The 22,815-nt window shown below is 47.3% G+C and overlaps 1 protein-coding gene across 2 annotated transcripts in view; it reads right to left on the minus strand.

Annotated features, from left to right (window-relative positions):
• The window catches only part of GPD1L (glycerol-3-phosphate dehydrogenase 1 like), a 59,968-nt gene extending 37,174 nt beyond the window's left edge, over positions 1 to 22,794 (minus strand). For both annotated transcript variants that reach the window (XM_045776108.2, XM_087870135.1), the window contains exons 1-2: positions 22,636 to 22,794; positions 9,053 to 9,230 (exon numbers count right to left, since the gene is read on the minus strand). In XM_045776108.2, coding sequence (XP_045632064.1) covers positions 9,053 to 9,230; positions 22,636 to 22,682 — 225 coding nt within the window. In that variant the 5' untranslated portion in view covers positions 22,683 to 22,794. The remainder of the gene's footprint in view (positions 1 to 9,052; positions 9,231 to 22,635) is intronic.
• Between the last annotated feature and the right edge of the window lie 21 nt (positions 22,795 to 22,815).

Genomic DNA, 22,815 nt, shown 5'->3' on the forward strand with positions numbered 1-22,815 from the left:
CTTTGGCCAGACGGAACGTGAAGAGATGCCTGGAGTTCAGACAGTGACCTTGGACTATGAGGAGGAAACCAAATGTTGAGATGGCAGAACAGTAGGATAAAAGAGTCCCTGGCACCATTAACACATCATTAATACCATAAGCATCTTTTACAGGAAAGAAGAAAAAGCAAACTTTTAGGTCACTGCTATGATACGTTTTCTGTCATATAAACCTGAACCGAACTCTAACCGAGATAGAGCTCCTATGAAGCATAACTGGTTCCCAAAATGAAGGGACTAGAGGAAGATTCTTCCCTGAGGAAATGCTGCTATGTGCCACAGGAATATCATTCGGGATGGCTAAGCCTCCTAGGAGAGCTAGTTTGGTCCTTGTGATGGAGACTGCCAACTCTTCACCGAAATTCCTTCTCGCCTTCCTCCGTAATCACAGAGCTGGAAGCCGGTCACTGGTCACATGGCTAGGAATCGCATTTTCCAGCAGGCCCCGCAGTGACACAGGCCATGGACTGAGTTCTCATCGACAGAGCGTGAGAGGGAGCAGTGCACACCACTTATGGCCCAGAGCCCCTAAAACAGCGGGCTGCTTCCTCCACACTTTCTCTCCCCAGTTTCTGTTGTTGAAACTCATGGCAACCCAGACCTAAGAGATGGCACAGGACATGCGGAAGAAGGATAGAACCAAGCCTAACAGTGTGAAGCAAAACTGCTAGACCACTGTTACGTGAGAGGGAAATAAGTCCTTTTGTTCTTTAAGTCACGTGATTATTAGGTCTCTTCTTTGATCTTAGTCTATTCTCTTAACTAATACATATGCTAAGAGTCACTCCCTCTCTCCGAGAGTCCCCCAGGGGAATCTATCTGGAATTATTTCATCCCCTTATCCCTTTGGTTGGTATGGAAGACTTCTGTAATTTACCACCCAGCCTGGGTTCTCCTCCTTTCTGGCAAAAGTGCCCCTACATTTCATTTCAAAAGCTACTGCTTCCCCATTTTAACCATGCAATTTGGGTGGAGTTGGCCCCTCCCCTGCTCCATGGATGGTCTTTTTGTCCAAGCCAGTAGGCACATAAAACAATGAGAGCCAAGGAGATGTTTGCTGGGGCTTCTTTGTGACAGCTGCTTCCTTACTCTTCTCCAATAGCTACCAGGTCTTCCCTTGAACAGTGTGGGATGATGGTGTGAGGTCTGGAACAGCTGCAACCATTTTACAAATGTGAGGTGGAGAACCTAGTCCTGCCAAGGGGCTCCCTTGTGAATGAAGCCAACTTTGTGGAATGCAGACCAGAGAGACTGAGAAAAACCCAGGGCCCAGTCAACCTCATTTCAGCCATTGTTCGGGCTGTGCCTAAAACCAGCCCTACCTGGATTTTTAGTCATATGAACCAAATCATCCCCTATCTCAGCTTCAGCTGGTTTGAATGGCAGCATAGTCATTCCCCATAGAGCAGATCATAACCCAAAGCTTACTGGCACTTCCCCTCTTATTCACATTCCCCAGAGCAGGGAGAAGCTGCTTTCCTCTTCAGAGGGGCTTCTCTGGATTAGTAATCCAGGCTGAGTGGCAAGGATGTGTCACCAAAAATCTACCTGCCTATCAGTCCCCTCGCATTTGCAGATTCTACCTGCTCCAAAGAGCAATTTCTTACTCTTTTCCATTAGGCTCCTGATGCCAATTCCCAGCTGCCATGTCCTTTACTGGCAAAGCTCTTTATGCTCTTCTGCATTTGCCTGTGGTCCCACCCAACGCTCTCCGGGCCTTTGTTAAGAACTGACCCCCTCACTCCACCATGGGTAACTAGCCTTACTCAGGCAAGGATTTCTGCTCTGCACACTCTAATACAGAGCCTGACAGCCTGAACTGTAGTTAAAATCTTTTTTCTTCTCTAGACCTCTTGTTCCTCCTCTGTCCCATCCATCCCCAATACACACACACATACACACACACACACACACCCCTCCCTTTCTGCCCTTTCAAGGCATTTCCCAACATGGTGAAATGGAAAAGACACCAGAACCAAAGAGAAAATATGGAAAAGATGTATGTTTGAGTCCCATATTTGCAAATGATCAGCTGTGTGACCTTGGATAAGTAACGTATCTTCACTGACCGCAATCACCCCATATACAAAGGGGTATAAAAATCACTTTTCCTGGGGCACCTGGGTGGCACAGTGGTTAAGTGTCTGCCTTCGGCTCAGGGCGTGATCCCAGTGTTGTGGGATCGAGCCCCACATCAGGCTCCTCCGCTATGAGCCTGCTTCTTCCTCTCCCACTGCCCCTGCTTGTGTTCCCTCTCTCGCTAGCTGTCTCTATCTCTGTCAAATAAATAAATAAAAAATCTTTTAAAAAAAATCACTTTTCCTATCCAGCCACTTCACAAAACGCTTTCGGATTAAGTAGTATAAATAAGAGTGCTTCAAAATGATACCAAACAAACGAAAGAGATTACACATCAGAAAAATCTACCTGCTTCCTACAATTCTTACCTTTCAAGGAGGCTGCCCATCCCTGTGTCCCATTTTTAAAAACTTGCAAGGAAGCTGCCAGCTGGTCTGGATTTTTTCCTGTCCCTTCCACTTCCTTCTTCAATAAATCAAAGAACCTGCAATTGGCTGGGAACGTGACAGCTCTCCAGGACGATATGACTGGGGGCTCACTACACAGACGTCCTTCCGCTCCCCTTGGTGGAGTGCTTAGGGTTTCACCCACAGAAGCGCACGGTCCACTCACAGAACATTACTCCTCTTACACGGTATCAAACGAGCTCTCCTCGAGTAACCCAGTAACTGGAATACCCTGTTTCAGAATAAAACCTTTAGCTAAGGCTTTACCTATCTTTTACTCTGAACAAAATCAAAGACGCTGCTTTAGAAATGCTGACCTATTTCACGTGCTTCCTGTCAAAATCTTTCTGAGGGTGTCTACCATTAAAGAACCTGAAATACTTTGGGAAAGACAACTCAGAACAAAAGGGCTTGCCTTTCAAAGGCAAGGAGGATAAATAATCAAGACAGAGCCAAGGCATCATGGTTGGTCCACTTAATGTTCAGACTTCCAGGAATCCAGGGCTCTTGGTCCACATTTATACATATGTATACACACACACACACACACACACACACACACAAAATCATTTAAAACAAAGCCGGTGAATGTATGTGGAGAAGCCTAAAGGTTCTTTTGGATCCCCCTGGCTTAGTTATCACTGTATGGTACATGCACACCTTGGCCTAGCTCTGTCACCACTCAGCTAACTGGACACCCACAGGCAACTCGCCTAGATTCTCGAGGGAATAAGTATTTAGATGAAACACAACAGCATGTGAGGAACACATATAGCAAAGCAGAGGTTCAAAAATAGTAAGTATGGTGCCCTCCCCTTCTATTTAATCTCAATTTCAGCCAAGAGCATAGGTGAAATTTACATCCCTGGCTCTATATTCAGAAACATGATCCTGAGACACAGACAACCTTATCTGATGAGTCTTATGCAAATACGCCACCAGGGAGGTCGCTTGGAGAGAAACACAGCCGTTAACCAGCTGGACTCCCCAGTACAACACGAGTGATGTAGACTGATCAGGTAGACCCGTGGTGCCCAAAGTGTGATTCCTGAAGCAACCGCATCACCGTCACGTGGGAACTTGTTAAAAATGCAAATGTATGGGCCTCATCTGAGACCTCATGAATCAGAAGCCCTCGGGTGGACCCCACAATCCCTGTTAAGCTCTCCAAGCCATTCTGAGGAGCACTTAAATTCGAGAAGCAGCAGTGACAATGACTCCTCTAACGAAAACCAGAAAGTTGAATCCAGGGAGGAAAGAGTTAACAATGAGGCTTCTAGTGACCTGATATTCTAATTTTGAGAAGGCTTGCAGCCAAAATTAATAGTTATTATCACAACCCTATTATCCAAAAGAAAGTGGTCATTTTTTTTTAATTGTCTCGGCCTAACCTTACATCGCACAGGATACCACTGAAAGCACGGAAATACAACTCTTCACCCTGCTTCGTTCCTCCTCACCATGTCCACCGTCCCTGGCACTCCTCCAGACCACAACAAAGCCAGTCACTACTCTAGGTGCGGAGGAAACATCAGCACTGGCTGATGTAAGAAACCAAGTCCAGGGGCGCCTGGGTGGCACAGCGGTTAAGCGTCTGCCTTCAGCTCAGGGCGTGATCCCGGTGTTCTGGGATCGAGCCCCACATCAGGCTCCTCCGCTATGAGCCTGCTTCTTCCTCTCCCACTCCCCCTGCTTGTGTTCCCTCTCTCGCTGGCTGTCTCTCTCTGTCGAATAAATAAATAAAATCTTTAAAAAAAAAAAAAAAAAAAAAAAAGAAACCAAGTCCAAAGAGTTAGTAAGAAAGGAAAATATATAAATTCAATTTCAAACTTAGAAGCTTACATGCTTCAAAGGATAGCATTAAGAAAGTGAAAACTTGAAGGCGAAAATACTTCTGAATTATGTATCTGAAAATGGACTTGTATCTAATCATATTAAGAATTCTAGGGGCGCCTGGCTGGCTCAGTAGGAATAGCATGTGACTCTTGATCTTGGGGTCGTGAGTTCGAGCCCTACGCTGGGTGTAGAGATTACTTCAAAATAAAATCTTTAAAAAAGAAAAAAAGAATTCTTACCACTCATTAATAAAAAGATAACCCAATTTTTTAAACGGACAAAGACTGTGAATACACATTTCTCTGAGAGAGATACATAAATGTCCAATGAGCACATGAAAAGATACTCAACATCGTCAGCCATTAGGCAAATGAAAATCAAAGTCACAATAAAATACCACTTCATACCCACTAGGATGGGTAGGATCAAAGAGTTAGATAATGACAAAGGTGTTCGTAAGGACGTGGAACATCTGGAACCCCCACACACTGCAGGCGGGCGTGTTCAACAGTGCAGTCACTTTGGAAAACAGCCCAGCAGTTCCTCGAAGAGGTCAACAGTTACCATACGATCCAGCAGTTGCACTCCTAGGTACCCACTCAAAAGAAATGAAAACATGTTCGCACGAAACACCGTATGCAAGTGTTCACAGCCATACTATTCACAACAGCCAAAAAGTGCAAAACAACCCAAATGTCCATCAACAGACAAGTGGATAAATACAATGTGGTACAGCCATAAAATAGCATCTTATTCAGCCATGAAAACATTGAATCAAGTACTGACACAAGCTACCACACGGATGAGCCTTGAAACACGACGCTAAATCAAAGCCAGACACGGAAAACTATATATTGTATGGTGCCATTTATAGGAAATGTCCGGAAGAGGCACGTCTATAGAGACAGAAAGAGTAGCAGTTGCTTAGGGCTGGGGCAGGGGATAGGAGGAAATAGGAAGTGACTCCTACCTGGTATGGGGTTTCTTTTTGGTGTGATGAAAATATTCTAATGCTTGCACAACTCTGAATATACTCAAAACCACTGAACGGTACACTTGAACGGGTGAACTGTATGATCTGTGAATCGTACCTCGGTAAAGTTGTTTCAAAAAAGCGTAAGGTTTAGAAAGCAAGATGAGAAGCAATGACAACGGTATTTCACAGAAGATGCTGTGATCGTAAATCCTGGCACGACGCTGCGGCTGGTTAAACCGGCAGCGGGAAGGCAAAGGAGCTCTCCACCCGGATGGGACGCTGGACAGACAGCTGTAAACCAGGACAGACAGCTGTAAACCGGGATCGATGGCTGATACCCGACAGTGGCAAGAAATGGGAAGCTTTCTTTCCACTGAGGTTTCAGAGAAAACTGCAAACCCAGATTGGCCCAGCTTTTAGCCAACAGGTGATGACACGGTGACGTCACTGTTACAAGAGGTTGGGGGTGAGGATGGGGGGTCACGTGATGAGGATGGACATGAAGGACCTCAGTGAGAAACAGCATGGGGGCCCCGAGCAAAAAAGACTCACGTTCTCACGTCAGCATGCCAACTGACAGACATCACAAGTAACAATCCTATGTGGATGGAAATGCAACTGGTCTCTCATAACGATGGGGGTCTTATCTAACACTAGTTGATTTTTTAAAGGATCAAATGAGATAGCTGAAAAACTCTGAAATAAACATGAAACTAAAATAAAACAACAAAAACAACCCCAGCTTTTTAAAAAAATGCTTTGCAGAAGACTAAATACACGTGGATCACCTCACTCATGCCTCACAAAACCCCTAAGGGTAATAAGGCCCTAGGAACAGCCCAACCGTCTGGCCGTACAGTGAGCATCGAGCCCAGGCGCTCGGACTCCCCAGGAGTCCTCCTCCATGACACCTCTCGTCGCTCGGCTTTACCATGCAACATTTTGTAAGTGCAGTTCAAAACTATAAAAAGTATAAAGAAAAAAAAAAAACCCATCTGTGTACCTTCCACCAGTTTAAGAAATAAAACTTTCTAACAGCCTGGGTTTCTCCTGCCAAGCCCTGGCAAGGACACGGAACAACATGAACCCTCAGACGTGCTCTAGGGGGAGTGTAGACTGGTACAACCACTTTGGAAACCAGTGGTGTGACGTGGTGACGTCAGGGCTGTGTGTTCCTGGCAGTTCCACCAGCCTGGGAACATGGTGCATGACAGCAAAGAGCTGGAAACCACACAAATGTCCATTCTAGGGAATGGATACATTCACTTTTGTGAACCTACAAGGCTTCAGACATCCACAGACAGAGTTCTGGGAGCGGATGGTTCCTCCTTTCTCTCCTCCCTCTGTCCACACCTGGGGACATGGGGCAGGTGGTGGAATCAGTCAGTGTGGGGACTGGGCTCTACGTGGTAATGGCTGTTGACTCCTCTATGTCAATTCTTTCCCTGTCTCCTTCCCTCCTGGCTCCCCGGCCGGTGGCACAAGCTTCAGCTTCACAGAACCACTTGGCAAGTTCCCCTCCCCCCACATGCCTTGAGCACTGCACCAGGAACCACTGAAGAACAAAAAAACCAGAAAGTCAGGTTCATACACTGGGGGCAGGTGAGGTCGAACAGGTAGGTACATAAGGGACTGCCACAAAGCAGGGTGGAAGGAACGTATTAACGAAGCCTGTGGTTTCTGTTAGGGAAGAAGCCATCGAGTCCAACAAGAATGAGAAGTGAAACGCAGGAATTTCCTACTCCAAGCATGGGTCAGAGATGACCTCAGAAGCCTTCCACTGCGGTGGGAATAGCCGCTCCCTTTGTCCCTCCCCTCGGATATTTGGACAACTTAACTTCAAAGCTCAGAACCGTAGGGATCCTTTCTCTCCCCACCAACAATGCCGAGAATGTGCAGAAATGCTGCCTGACCCCACTGCAGTGACACAGAGGAGAAAGTGATCAGTGTCCAGAAGACAACGGATTCAACGGGATGAGTCCACCAGGAATCAAACTGAAACCCTAGCTTCTAGCTGTGTGACCCTGGGCAAGTTCATTAACTTCTCTGAGCTTTGGTATCCTCCCCTATAAAATCAAAATCATCCTCGTAATAGGAAAATCAGTGGTATCAACCTAAGAGGGTTACTGAGAGCATTACACGAGACAAGATCCGTGAGCTACTTAGCACAGCGCTTGATGCTAGTGAACACTGCAACCAAAAGCCAAACAGCAATCTCCAGCGAGCAAGGGCTTTGCAAATCGGGACTTCCTGGCGTTTATCAGCTTACAACTCCGTCCCCCCTGCTGGACTCCTTGAAGGAAGCAAGTAGTCTTATTCCTCTTCCTGTCTCCAGCAACCAACACTGTGCTTTGCATGCAGGGTACATGCTCATAAAGGTTGATGAGTGAATATATAAAGAGATGAATATTTCATGAACAAAGAAGATGTGTTTGTCCGGTTAACCCGGGAATCAGGCAGTCACAGTGGCCCGCTCTTCAAACAGACTATCACAGAAAGCCACCAAAGGGTGAAGCTGGCAACAGAAGTTAAATTCCACTCAGACAAGCAGCACGCACGGTACACTCTTTTTGTTCTTCTTGCTCATTTCTCCCTCCCCCCACCTCCCACAGTCACTGGAATGAGGCCAGGCAATTACCTGTAGTCTTCCCTCTCAGACCTAATAGGCTTAAATTTTAAACTGTCAGTCTTACGATCTTCTGTTTTCTCCAATCTCTTTCTGTAATTTAGGCCTTGACCCTAATTTTAATTACAGACCAGTCCATTAGCTGTCCCCGTGTGCAGATCAAGTCCATGCACTTGGAAAGGGAATATCAGGACGGGGGGGGGGGGGGTCACAAGCAGCTAAAGGCAAGGTTGTGAGTTCCAGCTCTGATGGGACCAGCACTTTGAATGCCAAGAAAGTAGCCTGTTGTGGGCTGAATTGTGTGCCACGCCCCCATCCCAAATTCATATATTGATATCCCAACCCTAGTATCTTGGAATAAGACTGTGTTTGGAGACAGGGTCTTCACAGAGGTAATTACATTAAAATGAGGACATTACGGTGGGCCCTAATTATACATGACTCATGTCCTTATAAGAGGAGGAAATTGGGGCATCCGGGTGGCTCGGTCAGTTGAACATCTACCTTCAGCTCAGGTCATGATTTTGGGGTCCTGGGATCGAGCCCCGTGTCTGGCTCCCTGCTCAGCGGAAGGTCTGCTTCTCCCTCCCCCTGTGCCCCTCCCCTCAGCTCCTGCATGCACTCTCTCAAATGAATAAATCCATTAAAAAAAGGAAGAAGAGTAGATTAGGACACAGACACACAGAACGAAGTCCGTGTGAAGACACAGGAAGAAGATGGCCATCTACAAGTCAGAGAGAGAGCCTCAGAAGAAACCAAACCTGCCGACACCCTCCTCTTGGACTTGGAAGCCTCCAGAATCGTGAGAAAATCAATCTCTGTTGTTTAAGCCACCTGTTCTACTGTACCTGTTATGGCAGCCCTAGCAAACCAATACAAAGCCCACCTTCAGAGTCAGGAAAACCAAAACTGACCAAGCAAATAAGCTGGCAGTAGAACGGAACAAAGGAGCACGGAGTAGCTTTCCCATTTCCCCAAGCCCCAAGCGCTAACTCAGCCAAGCGTAACTTTCAGAATTAACCAAAAGTACTTTCCATCCCAAAGTCTTACCACATTTTCTGGCAGCTTGTGTCCAGGGAGATATTTTACATTTTCATGGTCATTATTTATGATGTCTGTCAGTTTTCTCCCATTAACCGTTTCTTCAAAGACCCACATCTTAACTGTGGAGGCAAACTTCTTAAGTTTCTTGACATTATTACCAATTATTTTTGCAACAGCTGAACCCCTACGAAAGAAACAGTAGAAAAGAAAAATTAAACTCACTTGGGCAGAAGAGAGAAAGCATTCGATGTAATTCAGAAGAAACATGTGATTCTGATTCAAGCACTGCGCTTATAACTTCAGATGGGACGTCCTATCAGCCACAAACCATTTGAAGCTTAGTTGTTTTCACCTGGAAAGAACACCCCCCGCCCCCGTGATGAGGAAAGCCCCAGAATTTGGTTCAAGGTCAAAACCACCACCCCTTGAAACTAGTAAGCATCGACCTATCCTGGAAGAGACCATGACAGGCAGAAAAGAACCTCACCTAAGAAATGACATAAAACATAAAAATACTACTTGGCAGGTACTCCAAGCCTCCGAGGCAACCAGGCTATAATTCAAATCCATCACACAGATTAAAACGTAGCTACCGTAGAAAAAACTGGGTTCTGGTGACCTGCAACAGTTGCAGTCACAATGGGAGGACAAGAACCTAGGTGACTTCCAGAAAAGGAGCAGAGCGAGGGCACAGGGCTTGGCTGCCTGGGTCTTTGGTGCCCCCAGTAGACATCCCCCCAGCTGGCCTCTAGCCCCCGCCCCCCAAGCTCCCTTTCTCTCCTGCATCTCTGTTCACCAGACACATTCTGGTAACTGATGTGTCCCATAGGCTTTGCTACGAGGAAGAGAAGGCATTCCAACTGGTTAAGGCCAGTCCGCTGGACAAGGGCCGCGGGGCTAGGGTCGGCAGCCACCTCGGAAGAGGTGTTCCCGGTCACCCCGGGCACCTGTGCCCGTCCCACACATGCGCAGAGTGCAGAGTGGGCCACGGGCGGCTGACTGGGCCTGGGTGGCCCTGAATGGAGAAATACTTTGCTTCTTAGACAACTTTCCTGGTGCGGGAAGCAATTCCCCTTACCTTGTTCACCTCTCTGAGTGGGTGGTAAGCTTCTGAGAGCAAAGAGCACATTGCCCTCGCTCTACTGGCTCCCGCATCTAGTCCAACGCATTAGGCACAGCGGGCGCTTGGTAAATATGTAATAACAGAGATAAATGAGTGAATGGGTGACTGAGCCAAGTGACTGGTGAAACCAGGGAGGAGGCAGAGCGAAGTCCCTGATGACCTCACATGTAATGTAGATTTCCCCACTTATTTCTGTCATGTCATTTTTAGCACCAATGAATCCCAAAGGATACCCAGCATGGTCTGGTGGGCTTAATGTTTAACAGTTCCCATATTCATTTGATTTTTCTGAACTAACTCATTTCAGCAGATGCTACAGGTTTGCCTTTGGTTGCAGATGCTTGGCTTCCCCAAGAGGGGTTTGTAAAGGGAGAAGCAAATATGTTCTGGTAAGATCACCAGGAAGATCTGGTGGTTCTGGCTTATTTTCCCACTTGATTTACTAGATGTGGATTCCTAATGCCTAGTAGCCCCCCTCACTTTGCTCACTTCCCCAGAATCACACTTGCTCCCTATGACCTTGTGTGAGTTACTCAACGCCAAGGAACACCGTGAGCCTGAGCTGTTAACCTCCCTGGGAGTCCGCGAGCAGCTGTTTCCCAGACTAGAATTAGTGATTGTGGGGAGAATCTTGGCCTTTTTTAAAAGATTTCATTTATTTATTTGAGACAGAGCACAAGCCGGGGGCATGGAAGGGGGTGGGGGGAGGAACAGAAGAAGAGAGAGAAGGAGACTCCCAGCCAAGCAGGGAGCCCGACATGGGGCTCGATCCCAGGACCCGGAGATCATGACCTGAATAGAAGGCAGACGCTTAACCGGCTGAGCCATCCAGGCACCTCTCTTGGCCTCTCTTCTACAAAGTGTCAGCAGGAGAACTGGATGAATAGGAATTTAGCTAACAGACTGTCTTGCCAGCATAAAATAAGAATTTTACAGGTAAAGCCACAGAGCTTTGATGTGTACAACAGTTCATGCTATTCTTCCTTGTGAGGGAGGACAGCACCAAAGTTCTGGACGGTTGTGCAAAGCAGTTCTCCATGCTGGCTGCACGTCGGCCCCTGCAGAGCTTTAGAAAATACCCATGCCTGATCCCACTCTGCAAGCACAGATTTCATTGGTCTGCAGCGTGGCCTGGGTCTCAGGATTTTTAAAGCTCCTAAATAATCTACTTTACAGCCAAAGTTGAGAACCAGTAGCTTAATTTATCCATTTATAAGGTGATAAAGGAAGGTGATCGGGATTGAGGGAAGAAGGATGGAATTTAATTTTTTTTTTAAAAGATTTTATTTATTGAGAGAGAGAGAGTATGGGGGGGGTAGGCAGAGGCAGGAAACAGACTCCCCGCTGAGCAGGGATTTTTTTTCCCAAGGGACCTGGGGCCTGATCCCAAGACCCCAAGATCACAATCTGAGCCAAAGGCAGATGCTTAACCAACTGAGCCGCCCAGGCGCCCTGAGAAGCGTGGAATTTAATTCAAGGACAAATCTAGCGAGGACAAAAAAAGATTCTAGTGCCTACGAGGCCTTGTCTTGTTCTTTCTAAATACCTTACACAGTAATCTGTTTTTGTTTTTTGGGATCAGGACTTCTAACACTCTATTTTATTTTTTTAATCTCTTTGGGCAATCTAGTAAAATCTAGCAAAATCTCTTTGGGCAATCTAGTAAAATCTTCACGTTGAACCAAGTACTTCGGTTGTTATTTGGTACAATCTCCATGTTGAACCAAACATTGTCTTTGCTGCCCACCTTTTTTCTGGGTTGTTTATAAAACCTCCATGTATTAATCCACCTCAACATAATAAAGGCCAAATATGACAAGCCCACAGCTGACATGACAGTGGGTGTTCTTACCACCAGAAATGGGGGAGGGGTAAGCAGAACCTTTTTATTTTAGGAAATAAACATTTATTTTATTGTTATTTATTATTTTTTTCTTTCCATTTTTATCAAAGATTTTTATTACCTTGATTTGTAGTGCTTTCACGGGTATATTCATATCTCCAAATCCATCAAATTATATACATTAAATATGTCCAGTAGTTTTTGTATATTAATTATGCTTCAAAAAAGCTGTTTTTTGTTATTGTTGTTTTTTTTCAAAGAAGTATATAATCCACACCCCTAACTCCTTTTTGGCTCTGAAATGGCACCATCTGTGCTCATCACACGTGTACTACTTCTGACCAACACGAAGGAACAGATCAGATGGAGCAAACCAAGTGTTTTGGAGGAACCTGAGCGTTCTGAAGGGACTGGAGGCTATTGCAAGTGACATACCCTGCTCTTAAATAAAAAAAGTGACTGGCCTGCTGAAAACCAGTCCAAAAACACTCCCAGATATTAGAATTGAGCTTAAAATAAAAGTACACTTTTATGCTACAGTCCACACAGGCAGTCTCTATGTGACCTGGTTGTGGTTGGGGCTGGGGTTCCCCGGCACACTGGTGGAGCTGTCCACGTGTCAGGGATCGTTCTGCCACTGCACCAACAGATCCAGGCATGGATCTTCCACTGTCAGGGTCAAGGGCACGGGCAACCATTTCTACCCCCGGCCCAGCTCATTCATCTACTAAATGACAGGTGGGGCAGTAATCTTTGAGGTCCCTTCCAGGTCTAGGATCCAGTCCAGTGTTTTCCAAAGTGAGGAATGGGTACCAGGGGCACCCCCAATGGCCAAGTGCTACCCCCCCACACCGCACCAAAGGACACTGACTCACTCATGCCCTTTCAACCCCCATGGCCTTCTGAGAGAGTGCAGAACATCTCATTTGAGTGCTACCGTGTTGTTACCATCTCTCCAGCATGTGCTAATTTCCCTTCTTCACGAAGTCTGGAAGGGCCTCAGACACTGAGCCTGGGCAGTAGCAGGATTTGGCAAGAATTCTATTAACACTGTTTCGTTTTCATTCTCCTGGTTGTTGTTACCTCCAACATATGATATTGACAGTAGTGACAGAAAGTTTTCTTTAAAGTCAACTTCTACACAAAGTATAATAAGCAAACAGTAACGCAAGTATGAAGCGGAGCCAAAAGCCGTAAGGACAGAGCCTGCAAGACGGAGGCTTAACCCTGTCCAACCTTTCGACCTTGCAGATTAAGACACCGAGGATCAGAGTCACTCTGACCTTATGTAGCACAACCAGGGAGTGGCAGAACCAGGCGAGGGACCGCAACTTACAAGCCTATGCAAATGAAGTTCAGAAGGGACATGGACCGGAAGCCATGTTCCAGTGCCAGTTACCTACTGGGGCTTGATCTCCTTTCATCTTTACGGCAGCCCCAAGAGAGGCGCTCATTGTCCCCTTTAACTTTACAGATGAAGAAGTGGAGGCTTGGAGAGTGTCACCCAAAAATCACGTTACCCACCTAGACCCAGCAGTTCTGACCCAGATCTGCTCCCAAAGCCCACACTTCCTGCTCTTTCATATTTGCCCTTGTACAGAGTAGAATCGTGTGTTGAAAATGCATGCTGAACACCTATCAAGCGTAGACACTGCTGGGAACGGGGGAGACAGGCAATAAAGCACACACGTCCGCACCCTCACGGAGCCCGGAGAGAGGTAAATGGAGACTGAGGTTGCCCCAGCAAGCTCACAAAGAAAAGTAAACGATGCCATGGCGACCCAAGTGGCTAAGCAGATGACACAGTGACACTCAGGTCCAGGAGAGCTGGGAGAAAGCGCCAATAAGGGCTGAACCCTGAACTCGGAAGGCTGAGAGGCCCTCACCTGGGTGGGGGGAGGGGAGCCTTCAGGGCCCTGGAGCAAAGGTGGAGGAACAGGTGGGGCTGGGAGATTATCCTCTGCTTTTAACCTGGAGCCAACACTAGCAGGGAGGGGGCGGGAAGGAGGGGATGGGAGGCGGGAAGGGAAGAGGTCCAGGGAAGGAAGAGAGAGGGAGGGCAGGAGGGAGAGGGTGGAGAAAGGAAGGAAAAGAATGGGATTGCAAGGGAGGGAAGAGAAAGTAAGAGGGGAGTGAGCGGTGTGGGCCAGGCCAGAAAGGGGTATGCCTGCCGGGTATCAGGCCCTGGTTTTTGTTGCTGTTTTTATTGCAATGTAATGGATATAACATTGTGTACGTTTAAGATGTACAATTTGTTGATCGGATACATTTATATATGCTGTATGATTACCACCATAGCACTGCTTTCATATCTTACCCACATTATCTGTTTCATGCCTCAGCAACCCTTTGAGGCAGGTTTTATTATTATCATTATTTTTTATATTATATATATTACATATATTACAATATCCATCTATTATTCCCATTTTTTTTTAAAGAGGGAGAGAAAGAGAGAGGAGAAGGGGCAAAGGGAGAGGGAGAGAGAGAATCTTAAGCAGGCTCCTCACCCAGCACAAAGCCCAATACGGGGCTCGATCTCACAACCCTGAGATCATCACCTGAGCTGAAATCAAGAGTCAGAAGTTTAATGGACTCACCCAGGTGCCTCTATTATCCCCACTTTTTTTACATGAAGAAACTGAAGCCCAGAGAGCACACAGGTGGTTAGTGGATGACCAGAGGGGTCACAGTCACACCCCAGGCCCTGTCTTCAACTCTCGACTCCCTCCCTGGGTCCCAGCTGGATGGACACCCACCTGCGGGAGGTCCTAACCTCAGGCTTGGCATACCTCCACCCCAGCCCCCTGGGTATTCACTCTCTTGCCTTCTTGTCCTTTCCTCTCTAAAAAGATGTAGTGTTTTCATCAGGCAGGGCATGTGCTCCATCAGCCAAGGAACGGCCACCTATCAAGCCAGGTGCGAACCCGACAGAATTCTGGTGGCCCATGCTCCTCCACTGAATGTGAAATCCTTCTGGGCCAGAAAGGACCCTATGGTACCTCCTCCTTTGTACAGAAGAAACTAAGACCCAGTGAGGGGAATGAGCAAGGGGTCAGCCAGATTTTCCACATCCACGGCCCAGTCTCTTCCAGAGGTGATCTGACTATGTAACCAAGGGAAGAGGGTGGTAAGCTTTGCTTTAAATAACATCTACTTTTTTACTCGGAAAAGCAATACATAAACGATGAAAAGACAATTATGAATAATCTCACCTCCCAGGGAGAACCACTGTTAACATTTTGTGTAATTCTTTGCGTTAAAGGGCTTTTAAAGTACAATCAAATGCCAGAGTATTCGATGCAAATGTGAAAAATCAAGTATTTTAAATACAGATTCCACTTGGTGAATGTTTATTTGATCTCTGGATTGGGAAGCTTTCTCAGCTTAAAATCAAAGCAAGGAACCACAGAGGGGAAAAAAGATCAATGTATGCAACTTCACAAAGAAAAGGAGGGGGGAAGAGGAAAAAAGCCTTTCTATCTATCAGCATGCAAAGGGCAGAAGACACAGCTTACGACAGAATGTTACATTTAACAAAAAACGGGATGCAAAATTGCACATGCCACATGACATGCGGTTAACAAAAGACATACCACCTCACACCCATTAGGATTGTTACTACGGGGGCGGGGGGAGGGACCCAAATGAACAAAACCGTAAATATAATGAGTGTTAGTGAGGGTGTTCAGAAATCGGACCCCTTGGGCACTGCAGGAGGGCACGTACCACGGTGCAGCTGTCATGGGAAGCACTACAGTGCTTCATCAAAAAAACTAAAAATAGAATTACCATATGATCCGACAATTCTACTTCAGGGTATGAACCCCAAAGAATGGAAAGCAGGGACTCAGATGTTTGTACACCCACAGTCACAGCAGCCTTACAGAGGTCCCCCTCATCTGCCCTTTCTGTTTGCTGTGCTTTCACTTACCCTACCCCCCCCCCCCCAAATGCCAGGTCCCAATCCCTGTGCCATTCACCTCACTTCACCTCATGATGTCGGCAGCTGATCATTTCACATCATCACAGGAAAGGGGAGTACAGTCCAATTAGGTATTTCGAGGGTGATGAACCACATTCGCATAACTTATAATATTGTTGTAACTGTTCTATTATATTGGTTATTGTTGGTAATCTCTTACTGTGCCTAATTTATAGGTCAGACTTTATCCCAGATACGTACGCATAGGAAAAAACGTGGTCTTTATGGGTTCTGTACTATCCACAATTCTAGGCATCCGCTGGGGAGTTTTCGAACGTATTCCTCGTGGGTAAGAGGGACCACTGTATTCACAACAGCCAAAAGGTGGAAGAAACCCAAGTGTCCATTGAAGGATGAATGAATAAACAAACAAAATGTACTATATAAACACAATGACATATTATTCAGCCTTAAAGGGAAGGATATTCTGACACATGGGACATCACAGATGAACCTTGAGGACATTATGCTAAGTCAAGTGAGCCAGCTACAAGAAAGACAAATACTGCAGGATTCCACTTAGATGAGGTACTTATATGTGCTCTCTCTTGCTGTTGTTGGAATCCAGCCACCAAATGGAGAAGTCCAAACTAGCCTGCTGACAAATGAGAGACACACAGCTCGGTCACTCCTCTCACTCTGGCAGAAGCCTGCCCACTGCCAGACACACGAAGGATGTCATCTAGGACCAAGAGTCCCAGCCAACCCATCACCGGACCTCAGCCTTCTGAGTGAGCCCAGGCTAGACCAGCAGAAGACCCTTCCAGCTTGGTTCAGATTGTTGATTCCCACAATCATGAGCTAATAAATGACGACTGCTTGAGGCCATTAAGTTTTGGGGGATACGGTCAGGCAGCAGCAGAAAATTGATTCCATTCCCAGCTCCCAAATGTGGAAGGGACTGAGCCCCAAAGGGGAATGATGGCCAAATGCCACCAGTATAACCTTAAGAAAACCCAGAAGACTTCTGGCATGCTGCAGTTAGTCTGCAACATCACCAAGCATGGAGGTGAGGCATGAGGGGAAGAGAGAGAAGGGAGACCTGGCTAGTGCGGACCCCCACCAGCAACCACTGACAGACCTGGAGATACTACCCGGCTTGCCGCAGGGAAGACGGACGGAGCAGACGTAAGACTTATCCAATGGGATGTCTTAGAACAGAGTGGGCTCCCCCAGGCAGTGCTCGGAGATTAAGGGATGGAAGTTAGAGTGACAGATTTTTCACTCAGATATAAGGTTTTTCTAATAATTATTCTGCTAGATTAATTTTAGGAAGATCAGCTGCCTTCAAAATAGGGCATTATGATTATCTGCCATGGGTACAAGAGGAGGGAGGCCGGTTCTAGAGGGTGACAATGACAATTTTCAAGGCCACATTTCAATTTGACCTCTCTTTCTTCCTTTTCTTTCTTTCTTTTTTCTTTTCTTTTTTTCTTTTCTTTCCTCCCTCCCTCCCTTCCTCCCTCTCTCTTTCAAGGTTTTTAAGCAATGTCTACACCCAACACAGGGCTCGAACTCACAACCCCAAGATCAAGAGTCGCGTGCTCCACCAACTGAGCCAGCCAGGCGCCCCTCAATTTGATTTTTCTTAAGTGGAATACGGTTATACTAGACTTTTGTTGGGAGGGTAAGATATCAGATATTCAATATTTCTGTGATGATGAGGTTTGTCCTCAGGGAAAAGTATGCTTTTCAATGAAAATGACAACAATTTATATAGAAACAAGGCTGTTAGATGTACAAGGATCTGGGCTTCAACTTCACCTTATTAACCACTGACCTCGAAAAGTTTTCTCTGCATTTCCATTTTGTCATCTAAAATCGGGAGAACAACAGTACTACACAGGCTTGTTATGAGGCTTAAATGAAGTAATGCACACACCTGACACGAGGGAAAACGACCTCCTGGGGAGGGAGGACGTGGAAGAGAATGATAATGACAGTGGTGAAAGGCTCAGGGAGGAGAACTGGGAGCTCCTCACTCACCCCTACAAGAGCAGCCATGGTTTGTATACAGATCTTCTTCAGCTTACAATGGGGTTAGGTTCCAAGAGACCCATCCGTAAGTTTGAAATATCCTAAAATGCATTTAGTACCCCTCACCTCCCGAACACCATAGCTTAGCTTAGCTGAACTGCAACGTGCCCAGAACACTTACGTAAGCCTACAGTTGGGTGAAATCACTGGACACAAAGCCTATTTCACAATGACGTGTTGACTAGCTCAGGTAACTGACTGAACGCTGCCCTGAAAGTGACAAAAAGAACGGGATGTCCATGTACCACCAGTTCGCCCTTGTGATTGGTGGCTGACCGGGTGCTGCAGCCGCTGCCCGGCATCATGACGGAGGACCCACTGCACAGCCCCAGCCCGGGAGAAGATCCAGATTCACAATTCGGACTACGGTTTCTACTGAATACATATCACTTCTGCACCATCATGAAGTCGAAAAGTGTAAGTCGAACCATCGTTAAGCTGGAGGACTTCTATACAAACCAGGGGGCAGAGGTGATGGAAACAGGCAGTTAAGTATCAGGGCTTTTTCTGGGTTTTAGTTGTACAAACTCTCACTCACTCTGGTTCACAAGGGAACTCTGATCTTTTCCCAGTTCAGCTCCCACCCATCCTACCATTCAACTATCCCTCTGGCTCCCAAAGCAGAGGTAATGTCAGTGGCCCCTATGGACAGGGAAGGGATTATTTCTGACCTCAGGGGAGCTCATTTTCAGCGGCTCAGACCGCTTCTGACACTCCATGTGGGCATGCAGCAAGAACCACTGGAAAAACTGGAGCAGCATAGACAAAAGGGTGACAGAGCAGGGCTAAGGGCCACAGCACTGCATTCAGATGGTTCCAGCAGACCAAAAAGAGTCACCCACATCCAGCTCCGGTCATCAGTGCAAGTAGGCCAAAGCTGTCCCTGCCCTCAGTCCAGCTATGGGGTGATGGTGAAAATGAGGGCAAGAGAGAAACAACTGCCCCAACTCCTCCAGCTGCAAATCAGTTCCACTCTTTGTCTTTCACCTTCTCTCCCTTCTCTGCCTCTGCTTCTTGGTCAGATTCCAACTGGATCCATTTGGTGACTTAATGATGGTGCTGGTCGAGGTTGATCACATAAACAATAGCAGGAGCTGATGTCTGTAATAGAGTGCCGGTCACTTTGTGCTCTCCCCATCCTGTCATTTCATCCTCACCAAAATCCTAGACAGTAGGTATCAATATCATAACCAATGATTCTTGAAGAAGCAGTTCGCTCAAGGCCTTATGGCTGCCAAATAGTGGACCAGGATTGAAACCCAAGGAGTAGGAATCCCCAGCCCCTCCTGCATTACTCTGCCTCCAAAGGGGCTTGGGGGCTCGGACATATGCTCCCTACTAGAGGTTTGGCTGTAAATACAGCCCTGAGGTTTCAACGCTAGAACCGGATCTTGCCCTGTGTCTGGGTCATTTTCCCAAAGTTCTGATGAAGAAACTTTGTTTCACCTTTGGAGGAACTTAGGAAAATTTATGTTTGTTTTTTCTTTTTGTTGTTTTTCTGAGTTCCCAGGGTCATGAAAAGCCAGGCAGGTCAGGACCACCCTGGGGCGCCTGGGTGGCTCAGTTTCGGCTCAGGGCGTGATCCCGGCGTTCTGGGATCAAGCCCCACATCAGGCTCCTCCGCTATGAGCCTGCTTCTTCCTCTCCCACTCCCCCTGCTTGTGTTCCCTCTCTCGCTGGCTGTCTCTATCTCTGTCGAATAAATAAATAAAATCTTTAAAAAAAAAAAAAAAAGGAAGCACCTCCCTGCATCCCAGCTATTGGGCACCATCGCAGGGCTCAGCCGGATGCATGAGGGCCACTTGGGCCTCCTCCCTCTGACCTGTCTACAGAAAAGGAGGTGCCAAAGGACAGGACAAAGGCACAATATACAACCCCTTGACTTTACCCCCGTGTCATTCCAAGCTGAAGCTCCTGGCCAAGTCAGCTAGATTTGTTATCTGTATTGCAATTAATGATCATTTTCATGGGACAGGGCACTCAAATGCGAGCATGATAGCCACCTTTTAGTTATGGGTTTAGATGTCACAACACCTTTATTTACACAGCCACGTTCAGCCACTTCAAAGTCCTAAGTTTAAACATTGCTTAAGCAACTTCACATTCTTGAATTAAGGACCAAATCTGGAAGGGCAGGTCCATCTCCAGATAATATTTCAAAATTAGCAGAAGGCCAAAGTCCCATAAGGAAAAATCTGTTGCACCCTCAGGGATTATGAGTCAGCAAGTGTAGCCTCAGTGGTCATTCTGTTGCGGGTGGTCTTTGGACCACACTTTACGCAACACTATTTAAAATGTAACATCTAACTAACCTTGTGACAGATACTACATTCCACTTTCCATTTCTTCTGAATTTATCTTACAATTGATCTCAGCCCTGAAGGTAAATTCTTTATAGGCAAGGATTCTGTACCATTGTGCCTGCATTGCTGGAAATGCCTGCTGACCAGAGCTGAACACCCCACGGGCCCTAGGAAGACTCTCCATGCCGTTTTCAGTTCCCAGATTTCTGAAATCTCTCTGGGGAGGTCGTGATCCTCTCTCTAGGACTCGAGTGTGAACAACAATGTTCCTGTCTGATCCCATAATTAATGGAGCTGGGCAGCCAGCCCAAACCATCAGGATGGCACATTTCTCAATTGCTGCACTCTAAGGTCACTAGCCAAATTCTACTCCATTTCCTTGGGCTGGAGTGGGCCAGGAAAACAGTCAAGTACATCAGAGTGAAGCCATGGGAAGGCAGCCAAATCCCACTGGAGGGGGCAGGAGGTTTACTTCACTACTCCTGCTCCAGGCCCAAATCCAGCGTGGCAAAGCCGTGCTCCTTCTGCATCTTGCAAATTAGGAAAAGGCTCTGTCATCTGTGGCTCTGTGTCCTCTTACAGAAGAGGAAACTAATGTTAAAAGAACATGTGCTAAAGGAGTACTTTTCCAGTCCCCTGGCCAACGGGGCTGCTGTAATCTCATTCAGGTGACCTTGGGATCAAAACTGGCAAAGTCAACCTGGAAGTCGAAATGAAGCTTTGCAGCGGAGAGGTACCAACTCCACTAAATGTTGTATAGAACATTCTGTTGCTGGCCAAAAAAAGTTTACAGAAAAGTGCATAATATCCTGGTATCTGCAGGGCAGAGAGGGAAAGGAATATATGTAAGCATTCGCTGGCATCTGAAGGAATTCCTTCAGAAAGGCCAGAAGAGACTGATTCATTACTGGTTTTCCTCCAGGAAATATCCTGGGAGACAAGTGTGAGTGTCAGGTATTTCACTGTTTTTGTGTGGGGTTTTTGGTACCTTCCGGTTTTTGAACGTGAATATGTTACCTAATCAAATATAATTACATTTTTTAAAAATTAGTTTTCCAACATTCATTTAATTTTTATTTAGCATATGCCAGGCACGAGGGTAGATGCCTGTTCTCAAGAGCTGGATAGGAAGGAGTGGTAACAGATAATGAAATAAATCATTACCTTGCCTGAAGGGGGTGGGGGTGTGGCACAGGGAGAGGCCAGCAGCCTTATTGGGATGGAAAAGTGGAGAACCAGATAAGATTTCCTCCAAGAACTTTCTGGGCCAGGTCAAAGAGAAAGACAAAGTAAGACCAGTAATTAGGACCACTCCTAATGCTGCAGCTCTCCTAGAAGCCTTAACTGTGATGAGTGTCCGGCCACAGAGAAGCACAAGCACTGAAAGGACACAACTCTGAATTATTCTATACCCGTCCCTCGGGTGTGCGAAAAAAAAAGTGCGCAATGGAAAAATGATTGAAAATATCAGAGGCTGTTATTATATTTTGCTTCTTCCCACCCAACCTGGCCTCACTTTCCTCTACACTCACCCAACACACCAGAGTAGCGAAGTTTGATAAAGGCAACTAAAAGAGCCGACATTTACAAAGTGCTTAGGAGAGCGCCTGTCACAAAGTGCTTGTATAAATGTTAAAAGTCATATAAAGCCTAAAGGAGATGCAAAGCTTCGCAAATACCCCTCCAGAGAATCCCCAAGGCCGCTGGACTACTCCGGGAGCCGGGCCTGTTGAACTTGGCTTTTCTTATCTACATAACCTTCCTAAGATACTGGACGTATCAGAAGCGGTGGGTGAGACCCGCACTTGGAAGGACAGCGCCGGTCCCGTCCACGACCTGGTGGCAAGAGCCCTTAAGCCCCTCTCTGCTTCGGTTTCCTCAATACCGAAACTACAGCAAAAACGCTCGCGTCTCCACCGATTCCTCGACCCACGCGACCCGCCCAGGAGACTGGAGAACGCTCTTAGAATGGTGCGCAAAACACCCGGGCGTGGCGAGCAGGTGGCCTCCGTGCGTCCGCCGCGCGGTGACGAGAGCGCAGACAGGTGCCCGCGGACGCGCAGTACCCTCTCGCCTTGCTGCCCTCCGCGGGCACGCGGGCCCAAGGCCTCCCGGGCCAGTGTCTCGGCGCGGCCTCCCCGGGTGCGCGGTGCCCAGCCCGGCCGCGAGGCCGCCCGCCCCGCCTCCCTGCGCGCGGTGCCCGGTGCCCACGCTGCGGCGGGGACGCGCGGCCCTAGCCCGCCCGGGAGAGGGGCTTCCTGGAGGCGGAGCCCGCACCGCCTGCCCGCCGCCGCTCACCAGTTCCCCGAGCCCACGATGCACACTTTCAGGGGCGCCGCTGCCATGGCCAGGATGGAACGCAGCAGCCCGACCCGTGCCTCCCCAAGCCGGCCGCCTGCCTGCCTCCGCGCGCACGGCTTTGCCCACAGCGGCTCGCGGGGGCCCCGCCCCTCCCGTCTCTCCGCCAATGGCCGCAAA

The sequence above is a fragment of the Ursus americanus genome, chromosome 20 (assembly GCF_024610735.1).
Source record: "Ursus americanus isolate L20-20 chromosome 20, mUrsAme1.1.p, whole genome shotgun sequence".
Lineage (NCBI taxonomy): Eukaryota > Metazoa > Chordata > Mammalia > Carnivora > Ursidae > Ursus > Ursus americanus.